The following is a 10,593-nucleotide window of genomic DNA, read 5'->3' on the forward strand; positions in this document are numbered from 1 at the left end:
CACTATATAAATGAAAAGTAGGTAGATCAGGGCCAAAAATATTTGCTGTTTCATAATAAGCCAATAATTTTGGAATGTCTTTGAGAGACATGGTTCCTCTAACAGAGGAAATGATCCAAAGCTCACTGACATCACGAGTCTTACTATTGACTCCAATGGACCGAGTCTAGAGTTCTTTCAGTTTTCCCCACCCTGGAAACTGGATAAGGAGTTTAGGATCTGAAAAGATTAATTCAGGATTGCTTCCTCTGATAACATTGCACCAAAAGGGGGACAGTACTGTGGCTGTATGACATGGATACAATAGTAGATGGGCTGCATGGATTAATCTGGTGAAAGTTGAGCTCAGCATGTAAAATTTAGGTCTAGATGAGCATTTGATAAATGTCCCTTAAGAAACTAACACACAAAAGGTGGAACTGCTGCCAAACCCATTCATTTTCAAGGTCTGACAACCTTGGCAAAATCCTGTAAGAGCACACCTCAAAAGCAATCAGTTTCTAGATTTACTGTTTATTTTTAGCAGCTATTTTTGGTTCCTACAGGCTGAGGGCAAAAAATCACACTCATCCAGGTGGGTTCATAGAACTCCAACACTCAGGTGAGCTGATCAACACTGTACATACTCCCGAGACAGTAGGACTCCTGGTTAGCTTACAAGTGGTGCTGGTCTGGGAGGAGTACAGACCCTGATATACAAATGTCACTTTGGTAAGTGTGAAATCTGGAATGTGGTACAAGAGGTAAGATGGAGGTGTCTGCAGTGTCCTGTGGCTCTCTACATCTCTGTGTTATAAAGAGAAACTTAATTTTAAACTGGGCAAAACACACAAGATAGAAACCACCCATTAGGCTGAGGAAAGAGCTTTCACCAAAAGCTTGCTTTCTGCCTTTGATTTGGGATAGTTACTACTATCTCAGGGAGTTGCCCTGATTTGGAAAACTTCACTAAGTTCCAATACCTCTGTTTTCCTGTAGCACCAAAACAAGTGGCAATGCTTACTAAATAAAATACAATTTAACTTAACAATTAATAGCAATGTTATCCCTGTTTGCCTCCAGAAGAGATGGCACAGCTGTGTAGAAAGTTTAAGACTGGGCAGATACCAAAGACCCAGGCCTGGACTTCCACACAAGGGTAGCAGTGAGAGTCCCAACCACTGGAGATGTGATGACCATACTGTATCCTCAGCCCCACCAAACACACACATGGGCAGTGAACACTTAATTGACACACCCAGCCACAGGAGAGCCATTGCACCCATGCTTCAAAGAACGGGAAGCAGCAGCAGACCCTTGCCTTCACAGCATCACTTATGGCGCCATGTGACTAGCTGCTCTGCCCTTTGTTATTACTAACGCCAACAGAAAGGACACCGAACAGATATGTAAATAAAAAATTCAAACCCCTCTTCACTGGTGCTGAAGGTTATTTGTACTGACAGTTACAGGTTGCTTCTCTCCTTTCCTCCTCCCCTTTTATAATTCTCTGGTCATCTGAGCACCACTGCACTCTGAGACAAACACCATTTCCCTTGAACAGGCTGTGCCTCCTGCACCTGAGCTGCTGCTTCCCCCTAAACCTTTGCTGCCTGACTAGCCTCTGTCTTCTGGGCATGGGCTGGACCCAAGTGCTCGACAGTGACCTTGGTGCCATGCACACTCAGAGCCACGTGGCCGAGCTGTCAGCTATCTGCTAATAATACTCATTGTCAGAAAATGTTAGACTCTCTGTCTTTTAGAGATGGGAACAAGTATAGACGCATGGCAATCTACTGATTCCCGCCTCCCTCAATCATCCTCGCCTTATTACTTCTGTGCCCGAGTACTCCCTGCAGTAAATCAACATATGAATGCTTGTCTGGCTTATGCAGAACTAGGTCAGCTTTGGATGTCACTGCCTCTGCATAGAAGCTGCCTAAACAGCCGTTCCACCATATCATGGATCAATTGGGGGATGCCAGGGGGGAGCAGAAAGGATGGATACATACTCATTCTTGATGAAGGCGTATTTGTTGATGGTTTCAATCACATCTTTGAAGAGTATCTTGGAGGTCAGGGTGTATCCGTGGTGGACAATTGGTTCGCCATCTGGCCCATCCCAGCAGTCAACTGTGAAGGAGAAACAAAACTCTCATTTAAACTGAGAACTCAGTATCAGAACATAAACAGACAGATCTCAGCCAGAATCATTCCCACAGAGAGGAAAGGTGGAGGTTTTCCTGGTATGTGGCACTGATTTCACTGTGTAACAGCACAATCACCCTTTATGCAAACTTTTTCCTGCCATGAGTGACTCTGGGCTACCATGCTGGGAAAGATGCCCAAAACCTGCAGCTTCCTGTGGTGCTCCAGCTTCAATGCCTGCCTAGCATGGGTTTGTGCCAACCCCTATGTGCGTCTCCTTGCACTTGGCTCAACAGCTTTCCTCTGCAGGCACTTGCTGGCCATGAAGCTCCGTTGTGAACGGATGACTCAGAAAGCACTGGCTGAGAAAGCTCCAAGCAAGAAGGATGTTCTTTTATGAGCGTGCAGGAGTTGTATCTTCATGTGAAAAGATACAGCACTAAAGCATAAAACTCCCATTTGGATTCAAAATGATAAGAAACAGAGATGGTTAGCTGAGCTCTTTAGGACAACACCAAAGCCAACATCTGACCCTCCTGTGAACTCTTCCATCCTTATACTTGCTTACATCTACATTTCCACTTGTTACTTCATTGCTCTGAGTACATGCAACCACTTTCATGGGCCTCAACCTGCTCAGCCTGCAATAACGATCTTTTGGAGATTGTGGACTCCAGACCAGCAGACTCTGGGACATATTTCCCAGCATAGATAAAGGCTTAGAAACAGTCAACATTTTCCACAACAAGACCCCTTTTTCATTCAGACTGCAGCTAGCCATCCGAATCTCTCCCACTTAGCAACACATTCGCAAAACACTGGTAAGTGTGTATACCAACGGCCTCTGATAGATGAAAACTTTTCTCTTCTCCCTCATACGATAAATTCCAACTTTTTGCAAGAATGAACAACACTTTTCTCTTCCTCTTTCTTATCCTTGTATTCTGGAAAACACTGTAGCAATGAGGCCAGGATTAGGGATGTAACTGCAACCTTATTTCGCTGGACTGTATGTTAAGCCTTTCCCTCCACTCAGCAGTCATGAGCCTTCCCTTCAGAGATGAGATAACACAAACTCCAGAGCCTCCCAGTCACCATACAACTATTCCCTGCTGATCTTTACCTTCCACACAGCGACAACCGGACTGCAGCACCCAGGAGTACATGTCCACTCTGGACTGAGACATCAGCTGATCCCCCATGAGGTAGGTGTTATGTGAAGAGGTGATGAAGTAGTGGCTCAACGGCTGAGACATGTCCTGATTCACCTGGTAGTGTTCTGGGTTGAAGATATCCCCTGAAGGGCTCCGCATGTAATTGGTGAAGCCTGGAGGGGCAGAAGATCAAAACACATGCACACCAGAGTCTAACACCAGAATGCATTGCTCTGAGCTGTTCTGTACCTACCTCTAACAACTTTCCTTTGCTCCACAGATTTACTGCCCTCTCCCCCTCTTCAAGTGATTATTTCATTTACATAATGGAGTTAAACAAAAGTATTTGTTCTGCCTGTTAGTTATCTTAGGCTGTGTCGGCTTGTCTCTCAGACCTGAAGAAGGCTGCTTTGCGCCCAAAAGCTTGTCTAACATCTCGCCCAACTATACAGTTTGTTCACTAAAAGATACGGCCAAACAAACCAGCTGTCCTGTGGTGATGAGTTCCACTGCCTAATTACATGTTGTGTTGAAACAGCTTCCTTCCCATGCACTTGCCCTCTTGCTGCTTTGTTTGCCTTTTGATGAGAGTTTATTGGTAAGTTTGTTCACCAGGAAGCTGTCAGCTGCCACATTTTCTCAGTCTTCCCAAGGTGGCCCAAAATAATATAAAAATTCCCCCATGAGGCCTCAAAACACACTTTATTTCCATGATTTACTGACTTAGCATTCAGGCTGATAGCAAGCTGCTGTAATTAGGATTCAAACAAATATTTATTTATAATTCACCAAGAAAAATAAATGAAGAGCTTTGTACAAATATTTCTCTCCTTGTCCATGATAATTGGGAACACATGATAAATAATCAACATGTTCCACACTTGAAATAAGCAAAATTAGATCAAAACTCCTTTGTATGCTGGTGTGTTCCTATTAAACATTCAACACCATTACAAGGTACATATCAAGTCCACTTTTTCTGCTTTTTCATACTGCAAATGATAAGCAACTTATACTAGCTACCATATCAAGATTGCTAGACTGATCTGAAGCCAGGAAGGCAGAAGGGGAAGACATTTCTAAATAAACATGCTGTGATCACAGATTATCCATTTTATAACAATATAACCTGGGTTGTACACTGAGGTAATATTAAGTGTTAAAAATGTATTGCTTCAACCATTCTAAGAATGAAATTTCCTGTATATTCCATCTCCTTTTGTAATAATCATTTGGGGAATGAACAACTGGTATATTACTACTCTGCTAGCCCAGCCTTGCAGAACTGGAAGAATTGCACAAAAAATTATCAACCCCCAAAAAAGACCAACTCAAGCCACTTACCATGAGAAAAATGACTTACTTCCACTCATCAAAACAGAGACTCCTTTGGTGGAAGCTAATTCTAATTCTAAGAGCAGATCAAATTTTCAGATCATTTGGTAACATGTGTTTAAGTGACTGATTCGGGTAATGAGAAATCTACAGTTCTGATTGTAGGTGTAACAATTGTATTCATATTCCAGCAGCAACTACGGTACATCAAATGTTGACCAAACAAGAAGGCAAAGAAAAAAGGGTGTAGACCTCACAAATGTCAACATCTGATTCATCAACAGCATGAATCAATTTCTCAGTAGGATTTTTTTCTGGCATGTTAGTGGCATGATAGAATTTGTCTCAAAATGATGGATAGTCCTGGCAGGGTGTACACTGGTTGCACTTCTCTTCACCCCAAATATTATTCATGTAAGTGAACACTATGGCCACTGACAGACATTCAATAAAAGGTGTGCACAGCAGTGGTGCAATTGTGGGATCGGGAATCAGATCCCAATTGCACCCTATTGCTGGTAAAGGGGGAGTCTGGAACCATGATCTCAGGTTCCCCCTACACTGGAAAGTAGCAAGCCAGGTGCCCAGTCCTCCCACTGTGCCAGTCAGCTGACACTCCTAGCAAGGGGACTGCACTGAACCCAAGGGCTCTGATGCACTCCTGCAGCTGGGAGCACTGATCTGCTGACACTCCCAGCCATGGGAGCATGCCAGAGCCAAGGGATCTGTGGCTGGGAGTGCCAATCAGCTGACCAGAGCTCCCAGCCATGGGAGCGCACCAGAGAGAAGGGCTCCTACACACTTCCAAGGCTGAAAGCACTGATCAGCTGGTTGATCAGCACTGCCCAAACACTCAGTTTAAGGTGGGATGGGAAATAGCCACAAAGTTTTATACATATTTTGTGTAATAACTTTGTGGCTTACTCCCCATTTTATCACCTCATTAACTGGTTAATCACACTTTAAGTGTAATGTCTGCCAGGGAGGGGCCTGTGTGTTTATGGTAAACACAGACCCATTTCTGCTTTTGATATATCATGGACAAACAGTTGGTTGTTTTATTTACTGAAATAAATAAATAAAAATAAAACAATCAGAAAAGCAGGGAGAAGCAGGATTTGTTTGGTAATGTCTTTTATTGAACCAACTATATCTGGGGTGTCCAGCCCATGGGGCTGAATGACCTTGCCCCTGGGTCTCAGACGGACCCCACATGCCACATATGGGGCTGGTCTGACACAAGGGTAGGATCTGGTGCCACAGGCACTGCTTGCAGCACAGGGAGTCAGTCTGCGATGCGACCTGCATGCAGCACCTGTACCAAGCCAATCCTGCCCACTGGCTTTGGGGTAGTCTGGATCAGGATTTGCCACAGCCACTGCACAGGGCTATCTGGTGGGGCACTACATGCAGCATACACCCTGTGCTGGCCCCTTGAACCAGGAGTAGTGCCCACAGCACCAGGTCTGCTTATATGCTGTGTATGCCATGTGCAGACCCTGCTCCAGGGCTTGGCCTGCATGGGGCACATGGGCTGGACCTGGAGCTGTGGGTACTGCTCGCAGCACAGGGAGCTGGCATCAAGTGTCTGCTGGAGGCAGTGCCCCACTGGACGGCCCTGCATGCTGGCTCTGGCATGCACGTATGCCTGGGGCATGATCCTGACTGGCCCCAGAGCCAGTGCTTAGGGTCGGTCTTGTGGGGTGCCACAAGCAGTACACACCCCACCCCATGCTAGGCCCCTGGGTCACAGACAGTGTTTGCCATGCCAGGTACAGCCCATGTGCCTGCAGCACAAGTCCAGGAGTGGGACTGGCACATGCTGCCTGTGGCACAGGGGGCCGGCATGGGAAGTGTGCAGCATGCAGTGCCCCACTGGACTAGCCCTGCCTACTGACTCTGGCATGGCCAAATCTGGCCCAGAAATCCTCATCTAGCTCACAGGGCTGAATGAGTTTGACACCCCTGAATTATACAGACCTGAGGAAGGGCAATTTGTGCCCAAAAGCTTGTATATAGTCTGTCTCAACTATATAATCCAAAAAAAATATTACCAAATCTATTTCAGATGTCCTGAAAGACGTGCCTTGAATACCATGAGAAAATTCATCAGCAAAAGTGGGATGTACGGATACTAAAGCTATGCGATTGACAGCGTATAAAAGGACTGGAATCAGGTTGGAGAGTAATTCTCCCACAGGTCACTGGCTCTGATCCCACCCAGGTAAGCTGCTACTTCTAAGCACATATTATAAAACTCTTGTGAGAAAAGATCATCTTCCTGTGACGTGTGCACAGCACCTACAGCACCAGAAGCCTACAGCTTGTTTTTTTTCACCTAATGTCATAAAGCCCTGGACCCAAAGCACTACTGTAATACAAAAAAAAAACTGCTGCCAGGTGAAGAGAAGGTTTGAACTTACACTGAACTTACATGTAGCTAGACAAAACTCCTGCAACAAAACCAGAAGCTACATCAAACGAGTCTGGCTCCATTTACAAAACTAACCCAAACGATCTCCTCCCGAACTCTAAGATTAGTTTCTGTCATTGGCTCTTTCTCAGCATCCATAAGACTCAATAAACAGGTAAGTAACCTTCAATATGTGCACCAATCATTTTCTGCCTTCTACTAAGCTACCAAGATGGATCTACAGAGATTCAGTGGCCTCAGTTTCTCTAGCTGAGATACTGGATTGAGAAGTGACAGGCAGCACAACTTGGAGTTACAGAGATCTTAACTACTGATGTTTCAGGAATTTGAACTTCACAGGGGCCACCTGGTGTCTTCACAAGCTGACACTATTCTCCACTGTGCATCTGGGGAAGGGGCTTGTCGCTCTTTGGCAAACTCATCCTCAAGTTCTTGTGGCTAACAAACCTGGGCCCGGGCCCAGACCCAGGACGGCTTGCTGCACATCTGTAAGCCATCACTCTGCCCCAATATTCCTTTTACTTTTCAGTGAAAACTTCTAAATCTGCTCAGTTCCCTGCTGCTCTGTTTGGTCTGGATATTTTCTAATCTTCACAACTGCTGGTGCTGCCGTTTGACTTTGTGTCTGTACTTGGGCTGTGACAGATTTGTCAATTTTGTTGCTGTAACCTTCCTGGCAACCAGCCCTGAAATGCATCTTTACATTCACCTTGAAGCCCATATACAACCCTCCACACACGTACCCAAGCAAAGAGAACACATTGTCACAGCCTGTGAGAGATGGTTTGTGGAAGTACTGTTGTCCTGTTTAAAGGGAAAGGCAGCCAAAAGCTTGGAATCTCTCCTGGTTGTCTTCTACATTTCCCTGCACGGCCACAAGTTTGAGGGACAGGCATCCTATCCTTACCTCAAGTGGACATAATCCCACATGGCAAAATATCTGGCACCATCAGCAGCCCCCAATCAGGCATTCCTTACTGAAAACACATTGCAGGCCAGAAGCAATAGCTAGAAGAGGGCGGTCAGGGAGCATACATTTGTCCAAACTCAATAAAATCCATTTGCATTCTGTGCACAAGGACAGAGGTAAAGGTTTTGAGTCTTTTTGCCACAGGATATATGTTTTTTCTCACTGGTGCCACTTACACCACAGTGGTGAGAGGGGCTTTCTGGCTGGTAAACCTATGACTGTGCATAATTTTGCCATTCCCCAACATGGGGAAGGAGTGTAACAGCTGCCTGGGGTATGGTCTTAAATACAGACAAGCTCTAGTGCCATGCCCAGCCTGAAAAGAGGAAATTTCTCCTCTCTCCTTCAACTCCCTGGAGATCCTTAGCCTAGCTGGTTTGGCTGTGCCCTGGTTCCTGGATCTGACCTCCTGTATGAGGGCTCTGGTAAGCAATATTACTTTGAATTCACCTAACCACCACCTTCATGCACACATGTATTGTAGACCTGGCATAGTGCCACTCTTCAGGGTGATGCTCAGACATGGCAGATGAAGAATTCATTTTGAAAAGTGGCAGACTCTGCTGATGGGGCAGACTCCTCACCTTGAAGGATTTGGCACCAGAAGATCATACTTTTTCAGAATGAGGGAGCTTGAGTGGAGGATGGGGGGGTGAAGTCAGGGAAAGCTTATTTTTCCCTGCAGTTGAGGAAGTGCTGCCCACATGTTCAATGGGGGCCTGTACATATGCATAGCTACCCCCATTTCGACACACCTCTCCTCACTCATGCACCCAGGACACACTGACATACTGAACCTCAGCTTCCATCCCAAATGTCCTATAAAACCTTTTCATTCATTTCCACTGAAAACTTGAAGTTCTTCATTCCTTTTAGGTCTTAACAGCTGTTGACAGTATTGATGCCTTTATTCACTGGGATCTCAGCTTTGTTACAATCATTCCCCTGGCATCTTGCTCATTATTCCATAAACAAAGCGGTGTCTATATAAAGACGTTGCCAAGCTCCTAAATGCATTAGAGTGCTCACTTCTCTAACTCAGTGACAGATTGATGTATTGTTTCACTAGAGCTACGCATGGAGAGGGGGAAAAAAAATCAAACCACAACTCTCTGAATCAGTCTTGCAATATTGGCCTTCAAGCTGCAATGAACTCAGGCACAAATTAGTGCAAAAAGCCTCTTTTAGGAAGGTTCTCACAGGCTTCACAATCCAATTTTGGGCTTTAATTAAGTACATATTAAAACCCGAGCTGTTAAATGTAGGCTGTAACAAAAACTGCTGCAGTTAAAGGCTGAGCAGCTCTAGACTGCTTTGACCTCAACTTAATGCACTCGTTGCTAGGAAGGGCCCTAAACCAAAGCGGTCCTATAAGCACATACTTAAGAGTTGTGCTGAATAAGGGCCATGATGCCAGGCTTGCTACAGAGCTCTGGCAATTGATTTGAACCCTGGTGCAGCCCCTGGCATGTCCACACTTGCACAACTGTAGCCAAAATAAGCCCAGTCTGCCCACCTAAGGCCAGACCAAAAGTAGACACACATGCAACACTGCAACTCCCCTTTGCTAAAATCAAAGGCAACAAGAAAGGTGAAATGTTTGGATTTCCACCAGGGACCAAACTCAAATATTTAGATATTTGTTTCCCAATGGATTTTTTCCAAAGATATCTGTATATCTTGTTGGGAAGGGCAGCATATCAAATAAATAAATACACACACACACACACACACACACAGATCATCTTAGGGCTTGTCCACAACAAAGACATTTTGGAATATAAATTTAAAACAGCAACTATTCAGGAATAACTCCATGTGTAGGAACTTTTATTCCACAATAAATTTGTCTTTATCTGGGTCATCTAAATTCAGTGGTGAGGGGGAAGGGGCTTGGCATAGCCCCAACCCAGTCCTGCAGTTGGACGGGGTATGGCCTGGCCCTAATTTAGTTGTGAAGGGAGAAGGGGGCACAGCTTGGCCCCAATTCAGTTGTGCAGGGAGAAGGGGACATGGCTCATCCCTGATGCTTTAGCTGTGCAGGGAGAAGGGGGCCTGGCCCAGCCCCATCTGGTTGTGCAGGGGGAGAGGGCATGAGAATTTGGCAGCTGGGGGGGGTGGCAGTATTAATGGCCGCTGGTCCCCTGCTGCCAAATTTCCTGAGTCATGGGGAGCCCCACAGGCTGTGGCTCCATGGGCTGCATTTGGTCCATGGGCTGGAGGTTGAGCACCTGTCTTAATCCATTCCCAGAGTGGACTAAATGAATTCAGAAAAACAGGCCCACATATTCCAAAGTAAGATTCCTTACACTCCAGAGAATTACACAATTATGTGCCCATGTAATTTTGCACGTAAAATGTATGACCGCACATAATTGTATAATATCGCATAATTCCCCAGGGTGTAGCTGGTAAGAGAGATGGGAAGCACCTGCCTGCAGGAGAAGGGGGATGGGTATGGGAGTATGTGTGTGGTTTGTGGGTAGGTGTGAGCCCCCTTACCAAGCCCCACCCCACGGTGCACATCCTCCATAACCCTCTGGGTTAAAATCCGTGGGGAACACGGCACAGGG

At 45.6% G+C, this 10,593-nt stretch overlaps 1 protein-coding gene across 1 annotated transcript in view; it reads right to left on the minus strand.

Moving 5' to 3' along the window:
* PLCH2 (phospholipase C eta 2) overlaps positions 1-10,593 on the minus strand; it is a 393,529-nt gene that overhangs the window by 54,098 nt on the left and 328,838 nt on the right. Inside the window, exons 8-9 of the mRNA XM_019511675.1 lie at positions 3,251-3,454; positions 1,992-2,112 (exon numbers count right to left, since the gene is read on the minus strand). Coding sequence (XP_019367220.1) covers positions 1,992-2,112; positions 3,251-3,454 — 325 coding nt within the window. The remainder of the gene's footprint in view (positions 1-1,991; positions 2,113-3,250; positions 3,455-10,593) is intronic.

Source organism: Gavialis gangeticus, unplaced genomic scaffold, assembly GCF_001723915.1.
Source record: "Gavialis gangeticus isolate Ggan-Ray unplaced genomic scaffold, GavGan_comp1, whole genome shotgun sequence".
NCBI lineage: Eukaryota > Metazoa > Chordata > Crocodylia > Gavialidae > Gavialis > Gavialis gangeticus.